General features: G+C 36.5%; 1 protein-coding gene across 16 annotated transcripts in view; it reads left to right on the top strand.

Annotated features, from left to right (window-relative positions):
* Positions 1-16,405, top strand: part of GPHN (gephyrin) — a 274,965-nt gene that overhangs the window by 108,495 nt on the left and 150,065 nt on the right. For all 16 annotated transcript variants that reach the window (XM_066188296.1, XM_066188294.1, XM_066188292.1 and 13 more), the window contains exon 3: positions 5,513-5,570. In XM_066188296.1, the coding sequence (XP_066044393.1) occupies positions 5,513-5,570 (58 nt within the window). The remainder of the gene's footprint in view (positions 1-5,512; positions 5,571-16,405) is intronic.

Below are 16,405 nucleotides of genomic sequence, written 5' to 3'. Positions count from 1 at the left end.
GTAATTTTTTGCTTTTCTTGGGAAACAAAAAAGATTGAAAGCAGCAGAAAATGGGTTATGCTTGTTTCCCTTAAAACAGTGATAAGGTAGGGAAAAACAATTCTGGGGTTAATCCCCTCCCCCTTCTTTTTTTCATGTGTGCAGAGAATCTTTGGGACATGGTGAGACAGAGGGAGAATCCTGTAAATTTGATGTCTTAATCTCAGAGCTGTTCATGAGAGATGTGAACTGACAGAGGGCATGTCTGCAATAATTTGATTTCTGTGATATTTTTCTGTACAGCGTGTTGAAGTTAGCCTAAGACTGGGGGAGGAAGGAAGTAAGTTTTCAATGATCTAATCATTGAATCCATTAAAATAATAATAGTAGTAATAGTAATAATAATAATAATAATACCCCAAAAGAAACAATAAAGCTGGGGTGGATCTTCATCACATAATTTTATACCTTCGAGTAAGTAAAGCTGTCATCAGGATCCTCTCTGGAAGCTGTTTTGCACGGTTCATTGCTGGCGAGCAGCCAGTGATAGGAGCTGCAGCCTAGCTTGCTGTTGCTGCCAGTGTTCTGTTGTGTAGGATGGGAGCCCAGAATAGCACCCTTCTTACTACCTCCCTCAGGGTTCTTTAACAATTTCTCAAAGGTCAGTAGAAACTAGTTATCAATTGAAGGAACTCTCTGGCTGCTTTTAATGTATCTTACAGGTAGTGGAGAAAAAAAAGCTTTCAAATCCTGCAACCTCTTTCATTGGAATACTTTCTGAGGATGTGAAGATCCAAGTCCAGTTGATTTGTTGATATCGTGGGGGTCAACATCAAGGTAGTCCCGACAAATAGGCCAAGAATGCTGTCTTGGTCAGTTTGCTCTGGCAGAAGAGTTGTAGCAAGTATTAATTCAGTAGCTGGTGATAAAATGAGCATGCCCATAGAATTAGAAATAGCCTGTCTGGCTCCTGGTCATTAGATCTGCTCCCAAGAACAGTCTCTCTTGAATAATCTGCTTAGTTTATAAATCAGTCAAAAGACAGAATATCCTGATGGCAGGTAACAAATATATTTGTGAGATGGATCTGGAAAAAAATGCCAAGTGGAGGATTTTGAGTTTTGCTTTCATTAAAAGATGAAGGAGAGTTTCGTTGGGAGGCTTAGTGACAACTTGATATTGTTTAGACAGTGATCTATCTGAAGAAAGATTAATGTTAATTAAAGTGGCGTTGGAGAAATTCAGCAGATGACAGCAGCCAAGCTGGCTACAAGCTATTTTTAGAAAATTTACTTCATTACATTTGGTATGACTCATTTATTAAGTTAACAGATGAATCAATAGCTCAGCTTCTTATGGCAGTCCCTTAACGTGCAACTGTATATAAAGATCGCATTCATACCTTTGGTCAGAATTGAGATAATAAAAGCTGACCCGTATGGATTCACTCCTAGTGCGCTAGTGTCGTGCACAAAATGGAGCTCTGCAATAATACTCCAGTGAGACCGTCCAAACATGGATATATAGAGGGCCACAGGGGGAAATCAGCCAGAAGTCCAACTTGAACGCTTTGGGAAGTAACAGAAATAGCAAACAGGTCTGCTTGTTAAAATAATGTAACGGAGTTGTAATCTATTTCTCTTTTAATTTTGTCATGAATTTACTTTTCATTTGAGCTGTGGTTCGTTGTTTCCTGCCTCCATTTGAGCACAGTTCTTCCTGGTTTTCAACTTTCCTTAACTTGGATGTAGTTTTCTCTCTTCCGTGATGTTCTGCTTTAATTTGTGAAATAGTAAGGCGTCCATCTGTTCCAATACAACTGTGTTGGCCTTAGTTCAGTTTATTTCCTGTATTTTGCTAATTTCTTAGGTTGCTATAGAAACCTTGTTGTTCTCCTGAATCCTATTTGTGAACTTTCACGAACCCAGTCTGAAAAGATAAAAAAAAATTTCTACATTTCTATTAGTTTTAAAACCTTTGTTAAAATTATTATATTTATTATATTCATTATTTTATGGCATTTCTCTCTTATCTTTTCTAAACCTTGCCTCAAAGGCCTTCACCTGTTTTACCCAGTGTAAGATGTGGCTTTTCATTATTACTGTGTCAGCTCTTAATTCTACATCTAGGAATAATTTCATTTCTCTTTTGCAAAGAGATTAGAGAATGGAACTGTCTGTATTACATTCAAGGTATGATACAGAGCTGTTAAGACTAACGTCTGTCAAAATTTGAATATAAATTCTGGCACGTTTGAGATTATCTCTTGCCTGTACAAGTGAAATATTAAAGGTAACTAATGTCTTAAATAATTTAACTGTTAAATATTGTGTCTTGCTATAGTGTGAAAATACTGCAGTTTGGGAGAGAAAGACTTTGTACATTAGGTTTCTCTAGATGAAGTTTCAGGTCATCTCTTCAGTGTACTGGGAGTAGCTGACTGTGTATTTAGGTTTGCTCTTGGTTGTGTGTACATTATCAGAGAGAAAATGCCATTTCTGTCGGAGGATGCTGGATGTTGAATTATTCAAATGGAGAGCATTATAATAAAATCTGTCAAACAAAATATGTGAAAGGTGAAGAGTGTCTCCTCACAAATTGGAGTCCCTAGTGATCTGAATTCTGGCCATTCTAACATGTTCTTTGCTGCAATTTATTTTAGCATACAGAGCCTGTTGTAGTTAATGTATACTCAGGCTAGCTGATCCTTTGCTTTTTGATCACAGTTACTTTTTGAAACGTTGTGATTAAGAATGGTACTGTAAAATGTTCTAAAAAAACAGGCTACAGAGAGAGATTTTTCACAACAAAATGAAAAAATATGCCATGTGCAAGCCCTCTGTCATAGTCTATCATCCTATAGCTGAAATATCCTGTGTATAATTGTCTGGTCTCTATTCTTTCAGATGTCAGTTATCAAATCAAGGAATTGCACAATGGCAGGCAAGCTTCCAGACAGGCCACAATTGATGATTACACTTAAATGTAATTTAGAGAAACACTTGAAATATAAAGTTTTCCTCAAGTTGGGCATACTCATTATTGCATTGATTTTCAATTTGCCTTGATTTTGCTGTTTTTTCTTAGCAATCATCCCGATTTTTTTTTTTTTCTCTGTTACTCGTATGTGTGGTATTGTCCAGTCCATTACGCTTCAGACTTAACCTACTGTTGGAGATTTGTAATGGTGATATGGCTGTGTTAGCGGCATCCTTCCGGTGTCTGTGATGCCTTTAAACTTTTGTGAAACTCACAACCAAACTTTATATACAAAGTGAAATGTCTTTTTCATGTCCTTCGCCAGTTAAATCTGGTACTCTAATCTGCTGTGGTGGATCTCTTTCAGAAGTTATAAGATTGACTGAAATCTAATGCTCTGAAATGAAGCAAGTATAGACTTCCTCAAAAACTTCATTTCAAATCTGAGACATTGATAAAGTTGTATATTAATGTTCTCTGATCTTCTTTCAGCTTCAAATTTTTTATTGTTTATGTTTGTCGGCTGGATTTTTAAGATAAAGACGTCAGTGTAGAATTTTAAATGGATTAAGAGATATGTGAGCTGGAGCTATCAGTGAGAGATTGTTTATTTAAACAGTAACATAATTTTTAATATGTCTTTCTCTTTCAAAAATGTGGAATTGTGGTAGCTGACATTTAACTTTTAAGAGTGGTACCATTTGAGCTGCAACTTGGCACATTCAGAGTCTGTTAAGCTCTTGACACAAAATTTTGCGTCGTGATGCTAATTAATGGTGTTAGCAAGTCAGATGAGTTTACTAAATCAATTATTTTGATTTCTTTTTCTGATATTCCAGGAAAATGCTTAATAGTTGTGCCAAGGGTGGCCAGTAAAGAAATCTGCCAGGTGGAATTCCATGTTGCTGGAATGCTGGCAGCAGAGGTTCTGTATTCTTCTGCTGGAGGTTAGAAAGTCAGTGATTTTTGGGGTACTCCAAAGTGCAGGCAGGAATAGATCCCAAAGAAGTACATAAAAGCTTCTTTCTTATGGACCACATTCCAGTGGCCATAGGACTGGTCAGGTGCAATGTTAACATGCCGTCTTGAGCCATTGCTTGTCACAGTTTGATGAAGCAATCCTTTGTTGTGATGCTAAAGCCAATTTCTTGTAGCTATCCCTAGAAACACCTGTTGAACAAAAGTCATGAAAAATAAAAGCTCATGCTTGTACTTTGGCAAAAAATGTTTCAGTGCTCTCCAACTTTAAGCTTGCTTAATGAATGGCAGCAGTGGAAGTTGCAGAGAAAATGGGAGATAGCAACTGCTACACTCTTTGTCCATGATGAATTTGGATGTTGTAGTATCTGAGCCCTGTCTCTGCTTTGGAAATCATAGGTGATGTTACCTGGAGCAGTGATGGACTTCAGACTTTTCCTACGCAGAGTTCACCCTCTGTGCAAAACCTTAAAATAGTTCATTTATGAGAGAGATATGGAAAGGCAGGACTTATGTGGAAAATCTTAATGTATTTTCTCTGTTATTCTCTTCTTCCCTTTTTCACTTGACTAAACAATATTTATAATAATTTCAAGATATAAGAAAATACATCTGCTTAGAAATGCTGACAATTGGAAAGAAAAATGCCAGTAATAGGGAGATAATTCAAATACACGTTTGATACATGTCTACTGGTTTACAAAAAATAGTTTCTCATGTGACTTTAGGATCCAGAAAATGAATAATATTTTTGTGTAGAGCCAGCAGGAGGTCATTAGTGCGCATATATTTTTAGGTCTGAATTGTCACTATCGATGCTGCTGCTCCATGAAATAAAAGAAGCCATGTCTGTATGTCTCTGGGGAAAATGTGATATTAACCACCATTTATAGTACATGCTATTCATGCATCTTCAGTATGTGAACTATTCTTTAGCAGGATTTTTTGCAGGATTTAAAAAAGTAATTGTAATTTCAGGGAGTTCCGTGTAGGACAATGCCCTTTATTTTTTCTGTGTCAATGCCAGCTACTGTCCATCACCCACTTTTTATTACCAATCATTAACTGCAGAGGTTTTTCAAACATGGAGGCCATAGAGTCTGTGGGATTTGTGATGTCTGTACATGCACATTTAATTTAAAAATTCCAATTTCTAGAATTTTATTTGGATGCATTTCAGACTGTGTAGCAGCATACTGAAATACTGAGCACAAAGCACATCAGGCTTCAAATATTTAAACTCATCCATGTAACTCAGACCATGAACAAGAAATCATAAAATATAAAGATTGTTTGTCTTTAATATAAAAAAGACCATCCTAATGACGGTAATTCTGCTTGGCTGACTTAATTGTTATGGTGATGGACACCTTGTTTCTAGTATTTATGTTAATCACGTAAGGATTTTTTGTTGGATAAAGAAAGAGGAGTTTTTTTGCTTTTGATTTGAAACTGACTGGGTTTTACCTCTAAATTGGTAGAAGAAATACTGTGTTTTGGAACAAGTCGTGACACTATTAACATACTGTATTTTCTGTTACCGATTTTAAGAATATTTTTCTTCTCCTGATTTCAGGTTGGGTGGGACTATATCTGCATACAAGATAGTGCCAGACGAAATAGAAGAAATCAAGGTACAGTATTACTGCTTTTCAACACTGAATTTCTTTGTATGGAAAATTACAGAAATGTTACATTCAAAAGACACATAATTTCTTGCTTTGAAGTGTATCATAGGGGAGATAGGAAAGTGTCCAAAGTAAAATTATTAGATCAATGTTTATGCATCTAAAATAGAATTTTAGTCATTTTTACAAACAGTTTACCTTCAGCTTAAGCTGACTTCAGCAGGATTTGTTTGTAATTCAACCTGTTTCTGTGTTGCTACCTAAAGACAGGTGGAGGACTGTGATGAACACTGAGTAGTATTTTCATAACAAAAATATATATAGTGTCCTTCTGCTTTTGAGATCAAAAGCACATCCGTATTTTTCAATATTGTCTGTCTTAAGAAGGGGTAGTATAAAGTCAAAAAATAGTTATAAGCTCAAAAATCATTATGAGCTCTTTGATTATGATTAATGATAACAATAAATGCTGAAATTTACCTTCAAAGTTATGTGCATTGTAACAAAACTCACTTTAGCCAAGTCCACTCCTGAAACGTCCTTCAGCAATTTGTGTCAGTTTTGTTTTTCAGTGGAGTGAAAGATGGGTACTGGGGGGAATTTTGGCCTGGATCTGATAGCACAGTTTGTGTAGCTGAATCTTTATTTGATTGTTAGTAAGTCAGTCTGACATATTGCGTGCTCTTTGTGATTGCTTAACCCACTGTGCTGTTTCACATACTCATTTTCAGTTGTGTGAAGAGAATTAAGAATAGTTCTAAAATCTAGTGAAGGGAAATGACTGTATAATATCTGATGTAGACATGACTTTGCAGTGTGCAAATGGTGAGAATTTATTCCTCTTCAATTAGTATCAAACCCACTGCAATCAAGTCACTGCACAGTTACTGCCTGTATCTGCATCAGTCAAAGTTCTCACACCATCATGATCAAAATTTATTTTTGTCATCTAAGATTCATAGACTCCTCTATCCTGAATTTTATCAAGGGGAACATGATTTATTACTGGATAGATCCACTATTCAGACTTTGGTCTTAGAATAAAAGAAAGAAAGAATAGAAAGAAGGCTTTTGAAATTTAATAGTGATATTTTCATGATGCTCAGAGAACTGCTCCAAAACTGTTTTAAAAAATTACAAAACCCCTAAACTACAATCTTTTTCCTTCAGTATAAGAGAACCAATACCACGGATATTTTGTTAATGTTGAAGAAAGCTGATATTTCTGGCTTCATTGTACTAAATTGAGTTCTGTGAACAAACAAAAATGGAATGTTGGGAGATAAGAAATTATTTTACTTTTAGGAACTTACTGCAAGATCAGTAGTTACAGGAATCTGTCACCTGTTTAGGAGAACTGTTCTGAATTTTCAGCCTTTTAAGTGTTTTCAGGTGTCTAAGTGCTTGAGATCTGGGAAGCATCAGAGGATGGGTTACTCATTAATCTCAGTTGTGCCAGGATGTAAGTGTGAAGGAAGGATTTCATAGTTCAAAGTCAGAGCTATTTTAGGGTTGGGGAAAAATCCCTTCCTTTACTTTTTTCTGGTAGCTCTCCTGTCTTTTTCAGGTAATAGGGTTTTGAGGTTGTATCGGCAGTCAGGCCACTTTTCACACCTTAAATGGTTGAATTTCTCAAGCTGCCATGCACGTTATATATATTAAACAAGGCACTACTGGAAGATGTCAAGACAGACAAATACACATTGGATATCAAAAAGTATTATTTTGTACGTATGTATTCTGAATAGCAGCTGGCAAACAGTGAGACAATAGATATAGGGAGTAGTTTTAACCTCTGAAAGGCTCTCCTAGTGATTTGAGTAGAAAAAGGAGAGAGGAGAAAATAGAAGGCAATCAGCTTACTGGAATATTGCTTCTAAAGAGAACAAAATCTTCTTCCATGCACCTTAATTCAGTTATTTTGCCTCACAACTATCTCTCTCCTATTTAAACATGAAATATTAAGGAAGTTAATTTGATGAAATATGCAAAAATAATAGCTTCACTTTTAAAATCTGATTTAACTTGATGGTTTGTGCAATTATATTTATGTGAGTTGTATTTTCATGTTTTCTGATAGTCCTTAAAAAGTATACCACTTTCTTAAATGGCAAAGGAGATACTTTATCAGACAGAGAGCAATAATTACTATGACAAATAAGTCTCTTAGCATTTGCATGTATCCTAGAAAAGGTGGTAGATTAACCTCTTTTGCTGTTCAGAATAACTTAAGAGGAAAACCGGTGTATTGATTTTGTTAATTCATGTAATTACATCTTGGGTAGAACTTCATTGTAGGCATGTAAATGAGGGGTACTTATGGCAGAAGTGATAACCTGTACCCTAACTAGTGTCATGCACCATACCAAGGTTAGGAAGGATTGTGTGAAACCAATCAATCACTACTACAGTTCCACAGCATCTGTATCAGTCTGAAACAAAGTGTCATGAAACCTACCTCCCCTAGATTTTTGTCATAGGTGCTTAGATTCCCAAAGTGAGAACACTCAACAGATAGCCTTACCTAGACACCATCACATGCTTCTCCCCTGAAAACTATTCTAGAAGATAGATGTCTTCTATCACATGGTCTTCTACTTCATTAAAAGAAGCTTTCAGAGAATGCATAAATGGTTGTATTACCATCTGCATTCCTGTTCATTCCTTTACCAGTTAAAGCAATGTCACTTCATTTTCAGTACCTGCTGGTTTTAAAATACTTCTGGAGCTGATAAAGACAGTAAAGATAGAAACTGCAGCACATTTCTGAGAAAGTGTCATTGTTTCAACTTTCTCTAGACTTCTCATCAGAATATTCATCCTGTAAGCAAGAAGCATTTCAAACTAGCAAAAAAAGCATTGTCAGACTTCAGCCTTGTTTCTCACCCACCGTAACAGTACATGCTTAAAGGAGAGGTCTTCCAAGCTGTATGATTTTGTGTACGTAAGGCCTGGTGAGTGTACCAGGCAACACTGATTTTCATGAACTACATGGAGATTGTCTCAAGAATAAAGAGAAATTTATGACTGTTACAGATTAGGGAAAGTTTACATGATGTGCCTGTGTCAACAGTATCATCTTATGGTTTATAGTACCATGAGAGATGGTCTTTTTGAGTTTTGCATTCTGCCATTACAAAGGAAATACATGATGTGTTGAAAGGTGGTTATTAGAGAAGAAGACTCAGTGAATGAGAAAACCACTCAATAACAGATTTCTAAAAAAAAGTAGTTGGTTTGCTAGGATTTGCAAGTCAACAGCAGAAAGGAATTTAATTGTTTTGTGTTGGGTTTTTAATGTGCTTTCATATATACTTTTCATGTAGACGTATGCATGCATCTCATCTCAAGACCAGAAATTGATTTTGTAGTAGATCCTTAATTCGTGAAAGTGATATGCACAAGAAAGACATTGCCAGAATATTTCATTCCTGTAATATTTGTGGCATGAGACAGATATTCCAGTGTAGAGAATAAAGTTAAGTAGTTGCCTCCTGTGGTAGTTAGTTTTAAGAAATCTTTTTAGAAATATTTTGTTAGTGCTGGGTGTAAATTGTAAAATTAGATGTAAAGCAGTTCTGGAGCAAGATGGGAGGAATTTTTTAATTCCATTAACCACTCTTTTACAGAGAGACACACTTTGGGCTCCTCAAGGAACACTCATACTTTTTCTATAGATACTCTTTAAATGAAAACATATATGCATAAAGCATTAAAGGTTGCATTTAGGACTACAGACATTTTCCCCTGAATAATGGTAGGATAGATCTCCTTTTTTCTTTAGGAGTATGTGTTAACTTAATAGTTTAATGTATGAAAAATTTTATGCATAGCTGAAGCACGTTCTTCTCAGATTGTCTTCAGTCTTTGAGAAAGTAGACTCCAGTGATAATGATCCGAGAGTGGAAAATGATAAAAAACTACGAGGGAGAGTGAAGTAGCCAGAAAGGAAATGGTGAGCATTTTTTCTTCTTAAGAGGTCAGTTGCCCTAGATGATTTAGGAATTCGAACGTTTTTAACTTTTCCCCACAGTAATTTTTAGGAACATCTTAGTGAAATCAAATTTTTTTGTTCCTGTTGGTGAGATGTGTTTCAGAGCAAAGCTGTACTCCCTGCCATCAAAACCACGCAGCTTTGATATAATTACAATTTAAATCAGTCTATTCCAAGACTTTCTTGAAAATCATTTGGTTTGCTGACTTTGTGGTGTCATATACCTACATAATGCTGTGTCCCAGAATCTGTTCTTTTTGCTGGTAAGAGTCGCTGATGAAACTCATGCAAACTTTGTGTGTAGCCAGGAGATGATGGCCGTCATCATTCAAAGCATTTTCGTATTTATCAACATGTGGCAAAAACAAGTAGCAATTTGTCAGCAAGTGCCAGTTAGTAGTCCCATATTTAAAAAAACCAAACAAACAAACCAAAAAATACCACCACAAAACCAAACCACAAAAGAAAGGTAGTCATAACTATTAGGGTGGATAGTCCACAAGAACAAGGTTGTGGCTGAAAATATTTAGATATCACAAAACTGGTTTTGTGTCTCCATACTGGAGAGTGGGGCAGTGTTTAAATATCTCTTGCATCTTCTGCAGAATCAGCCTTGCTTTACATGAACAAGGAGAGGTGCTATCATCCTGGTTTTGCATAGGAGTTTAAGTCTACTTCATCATTGCATGGATATTCACCTGCCAAGTGTATTAGTGCTGGCCAAGGATCTTCACAAAAAGTTTCCCCTAACTTTATGATGGAAGGTGTCAGAACTTAATGATAATACTGAGGTTATTGCTCCTTTATCTGTTTGGATCCAGCACAAACGAAAAGGTTTGCCCACTCAGTTTTTTGAAGAGGTTCAAGCTGTTTGAAGTGTGTATTCCCACTAATCCTAAAGCACCAAGAAACTCTGCTATTTACCTTGCAGGCATGACAGTTCTGGTTGTCAGTATTTCTGCCCGTGTTTTTCTTCTTCTGCATCTCAAAATTACTAACTCACAGCACAAGAGCTCTTACTAAGCATGACATAAAAGGGTATTATCTATTGAATGTCTAGTGAGTATTAACAAAGTAATACTCTAAAGCTTACAGATAAAAGTTTAAAAAGATTTAAAGGGCATATGTGACAGTCATATCACATGTCATTTCATTAGATTGCTAGTTATGTGTGTTGGCTAAAACTGAGGGGTTGTCTTTTAACTCTCTTAACATGCACTCAGGGTCTGACCATCCAGTAGACAGTTTCATTGTACTCCTGTATCCAGATAATGAAGGTTTCTAAAACCTTTTGCAAATGTCCTAACCAGTAACAAAAAATTGACTCTGAGATGTCAACTTAGTGTATGAAATCCCTGATAAACCTGCTGATTAGGTTTTCCTACTTGCTTCTTGGGTTTTCATGAAGCAGACTTTCTTATGGACATGAATCCAACTAGGACTATGGAGAAGTGGTATGTGTTAAGCTAAAACAACTTTGCCTCATCATATTTTCCTGTAATCAAAGTTCACCTGATGTACACACAAATTTCTTCCTGAGTTAATTTTCAAATCCTGAATTAGCAGAGTCAATCACTGACTAGTGTTCTTTTTCAAGCCACATGTGTCATTATTTGGATGACAGAAAACTGAGTTTTACCTTGCTTTATTAATCCTTAAATGTTGTTACAGATGTTGTTTCCATGCTAGAGAGAACTTAAGTTTTGTGTGTGGGATTATGTGACAAAATTATCAAAAACTTTATATAAAACAAAAAATCACTTTCCTTTAATCTTTTGTCTATGTGTATGCATTTGTACTACAAGCTAGAGATTTGCAACCCCTACAGTATTGATAATGTACTCTTGGCCGTGCATTTGTGCTTCGCTCTAGTAGTTCTTGTCAACAGTTGATTATTTATATTATATTGTATCATATTATATTGCTCGTAGTTGATTGTAATTTCATTATCTGTTGTATTATGTATTTTTTTCTTCTCATGAGTCCTTTGTTGATCCAAGTTTTGTTTCTTCTGAAACTGATTTTGCTCCTTTTTCTGGAAAGTGCAGGCTGTATTGCATTGGGCTCTGACTCTAGCCTTTTGGTGCCAAGCATGGCTGTGCAAGCCTGAGCAGTCCAGGCACAGTCTCACACCAGTGAAATATGAGTATTTCATAAGAATGCCTTTTCTATTGTTTGTTTGTTGTTGGTCCCCCCCCCCCCCCCCCCCCCATGAAGCCATTAGTAATTGTGAATATCAGTTTTGACTTTTGGATGGTTTCTGCTCTGATAGGTTTGAGCCTGTTCTTGCTTGGAGGACATGACTGTTCTCCATGCTGTAACTTTGGCTATCTCAAGTTTCTGTGTAGAAACTCCCTAGGGAGTACTCACTGAAAGGGCTTTTCATCTGTTTCTCTCATCTTCCGTGGGTGTTGGATATTCACTGCAATCACAGACTCTCAACCAAAAAAACACCTTTACAAAAAGAATGTGAAATGAGAAATGGCTGAAGTGTCTATCAAACTCTGATCTAGGACTGCTAAATGTATCAAAAGCATTCCTCTGCTTTCCTAGCAAGGGCATCAAATGCCCAGACACTCTGGATGAAAGAGTATACTCACTAACTTTCCACATGAAAATAGGAATTGTCACTTTTTTTCCCCCTGCTGTCTTCTGTCTTATGTTTCATAGACTTTGTGGCTTCAGAGACTTCATGTTTCTAGAAATGACAGATGAGACCACCTCACCAAGTTACCTTGCTCTTCCAGGCTGTCTTGAATATAGAAAATGCTGAAGCATTGTTATAAATTCCTGTTCCCTAGTGTGAGTAGGATTTAAGCAAATGCATTTTGTAGCATATTGTGTTATTTAGTCTTATGAGCAAACAAAAATTTAGCCTGTGATTTGCAGATCATGGGATATTGCCACATGGGGAAGGGAAGGGCAGGAAGACTGTGCATCCATTTAAGCTGAAATGCAATGCTAACAAGACAAAATCATTTTAGTAATATTATTTACTTTCTAAAGCAAACAAAATAGTTCTGTAGTTCTCCTGAAAAGAGAAAACAAAAATAGCTGAAAGTTAATTTACCAGACAAACCAGTTCATATTGTTCATCCTTTAAGCATTTCTGGTTGCCCAGCATTTAAGCTGTTGCCCTTAAGAGGGGACATTAATGTGTATCAGATTTTTCATTACCACAGACCTGTTTGTCTATTCAGTCTTTCTTAATTAAATATGTTAGAAACAAGAGTTGAAATCTCTTGTTGTTTTCCAGCATAAAAAATATCTCTGCCTCTCTCTGTGGTGTAGTAACCAATTTTGTCTAAATTCCTCCTGGGTTTCTTTCATTTTCCATTTTTGCTAAACACATGTCTTTGTACCAGCCATCACCTGAAACCTAGTTGGTTCCTAGGGCATCTTCTGGCCAGCTCTGTCAGTCTCTTATACTTTTCATCTGACCCCTTATACTGGGCAATGTTTTCCGTGCCTTCTGTTCTCACTGGAAAAGTAATTTCTTAAATGGAATGTCACTTAGCATGAATGAGGAGAGAAAACATTCTCAGCTTCATTAAGCAGCAAATAGCTTTTGGCAAGTGTATAAGTAAATCAAGTTTATATAAAAGCCCTAATAACTTTCCACATGACCTGTTACATTAAGTTTTGGTTGGTTTTATTTACACTGTAAGAATGTATTCTGATGATTCTAATTTGATATCTATGAAGGAAACTTAATATTTTCCTATCAAAACTGATAATGTCATAAGTAATTAAGGGCTTGACTGAGTTTGAGGGAGATCAATATTATGTTCATTTCTTGTGGTAAATTTATTTCTGAAATATATTCTTTCTTTTTATGATTGTTACAATAGGTGAATGCTGGACCTGTATATATATATAAGAAAAAAGGCCATTGGGTTTTTTTGATTTGCTTTTTTAAAAAAAAAATCCCAAACCTTCAAGTTGTATATGCTGGTTCTTTGTATATAGGGAAAAAGAGATCAGGAGTGTTGTTTGGGGTTTTTTGGTGGTGTTTTTTTGGGGTTTTTTTTTTAATAACGCTCAGTTGTACATCTATGTACAGGTTGTATCTTAGTGAATTATGAAAATTATTATTTGTAGAGAAATGAAATATTACTGCAAATGAGGACTTTAAAATACTGAGTAGTTGGGTGACAAACCACCTGATGAAATTCAGCAGAGATTGTTAAATGATGTGTATAGGAGATGTGAAAAAATCCCCAATGCTAATTTGCATATAAAATAAAGTCTCTAATTAGACTACTATGATCCAAGAATGAGGGCTGAGCAGTGTGCTACGGTGGTTATGTTAGCTCATTGTTCAAGAGCAGCTGAAGGGGCAGAGGCACAGGAGCCATGGAGGTGGACTGAGGAGAAAGGAACCAAGACCAGAACACTGAACCTTTTCTTTTATGCATGATCCTCTGGTGCCACACCATGTACAATGGCATGTCAGGGGTGGTTCCCCTAATCACAAAAATGGCAAAGTAGCACTGAAAGAGATTTAGAGTCAGATTATAAAAATAATCTAATTTATAGAAGTGCATTCGTGTGAGGAGCAGATGAAGAGACTGGGACAGAAATGTTCACTAGTGGTACATTTGGTTGTATTTCAGCAACATTTTTCCTTATTTATACTGCACTTCTAAAATTAACTCTCATTCTTAATTTATGCAAATTTTAAGACTGCCTGAAAGCAGGTGCCAAAGTTTTGAGCACACACAGCACAGCAGTCATACCCAGTTTAATACGCCGTGTTTTTCTGAAAAAGATTTGCAACTGGTAGACTGCAGATAACTCTGCTAGAATAGTGTAGGGTTGTTTTTTTTTCATAGCATGTTTTTTAGATGAATTTTAAGGTTGCATTTTAATACTTGATTGGAAACCGCCAGAGGAAGACACCAAAAACTACACAAGCCTCCCTGTAATACGCAAGCTTGTAAACTGTACGAATAGAGTGATGCTTTGTACTTCACTGTGTGATTGCACCTCATTCAACTTCTCTGATAATTAACTAGGTCTTTTGTGGTGCCCTATTCCTATTAGTGACCCTGTCATATACAAAATCCACTGTCTAAAACAGAATATGAAACATTAAATGGTTTTAACAGAAAACCAACCAAAAAATTCTGTCAAGGAGATATTGTAACGGACGGTATAAAAGTATTGACATGTTGAACTGTGGCTTGAGGCATTTTATTTGCTCAAATACTTTTTTTTTATCAGTTGCACAAGATTAGTCTAGATGAAATTTTGTGCTGATGAGCTGTATCTGAGCACCAATGTAAAATGAAAAATTATAAGTGGATTCTATGTTTTATTGAGTATGTTGGGTAAGTAGCTCTTCTCATCACTGATAGTGCACAGAGCTGTAATGTTGGCTTAACTGATGTCCTGAAGGCTTCCAGAAATGGATGTTTTCCAGCAAAATAAAATCAGAGTCAAGTGTGTAGAGACAAATTTAAAAATGCCTGCCTTAATCCTAGCCACCCTGTCCTTGGTGCTCCCAAGGAGCACTCCCTATCTTGAGTCATGTCTGTTACCAAGTCACACAAACCTATAAAATGCATCTATCTGTAAAGTAAAGCATGGTGTATGCTGGAGATATGTTTTATTTCAAACTACTTGTTTTATTCTGTGTGCCTATTAACAGCTGGACTGGATCACACATGCTGCTGAAGTCCATCTTCCAAATAAGTGTTATCTGAAAGGATTCCAGTTCATATGATCAAAGGCTACTCTGCAATATGAGCCAAAGTGTGTTAAGCAGAGTGCTGTTTTGTACTAACAGGCTGTGGTAGATGTGTCCCAAGCCTCCAACTAGTACATGTATTCCCATAAACACAGCATGTCAGGTTACACATGTGAAATTCATAATGCAGTACCATGGTTACTAGTGGAACGCTATTGTCTGAGCTAAGTACTTAGAGTGCCCAGCCCCTCTGGCAGACTATCAAAAGAACCAAACAATGGTCTACACCAGTGTTCTCCAAATGATTTGATCACCTACCTCATCAGTAAAGAATTTTTGAATATTTTCCCTTCAATAATGTGTATTCTATTATTTTCTCCCTGCACTACAGTGGATCATACAATCATTTGGTTGGAAAAGACCTCAAAGGTCATCCTGTCCAAACATCAACCCCAGCAGTGCCAAGTCCTCTGCTAAACCATGTCCTCAAGTGCCCCAGGTATATGTCTTTTAAATATCTCCACAGATGGTGATTCCACTGCTTCTCTGGGCAGTCTGCTCCAATGCTTGATTACCAATCTCAACATTCCCTGGTGCAATTTGATGCCTTTTTCTCTTGTTCTGTCACTTGTTAACCTAAGAGAAGTGACTTGTCTCCACCTTGGTACAATCCCTTTTCAGGCAGCTCTAGACAGTAAGATTCCACCTGAGACTCCTCCAGGCTAAACAACCCCAGCTCCCTCAGACATTGGTCTGCTCCATATTAAAAATACTGTATTGCAACAGTTTTAAGGAAGGAAGTTCATCAGATATGTTATCAGGCGGAAAGAAATTCTTCCCCTGAAGTTTGCTTCTGTATCCTGATCAAAAACTTTCCCAAGAGTCTCCTCTGTATTTTGTTGGGGTTTTTTCCAATACAAAAAGCCTTATTGTGTCCATTAACATTGATAACCACTATATTTTATCTGCTGTTTAGTTAATGTGGTCAGTAGTTTGTGGAAATATTTCTTTTCATGGTTTTTACCTAAGGGAATTAATAAGTGATGTCACCAGGTGAGAAGAGGACAGACAGAAGAGCAGGGTGCGTGTTGGATGGAGGCATCAGATTCCAAAGGAAGTGGGATTGATATGGAGAAATTAATTCAGAGGCCTACT

Source organism: Chamaea fasciata, unplaced genomic scaffold (genome assembly GCF_029207755.1).
Source record: "Chamaea fasciata isolate MVZ Bird 193981 ecotype frontalis unplaced genomic scaffold, bChaFas1.0.hap1 SCAF_7, whole genome shotgun sequence".
Taxonomy (NCBI): domain Eukaryota; kingdom Metazoa; phylum Chordata; class Aves; order Passeriformes; family Sylviidae; genus Chamaea; species Chamaea fasciata.
Note: the sequence above shows the minus strand (reverse complement) of the source record. Positions and strands in the feature narration are given on the sequence as shown.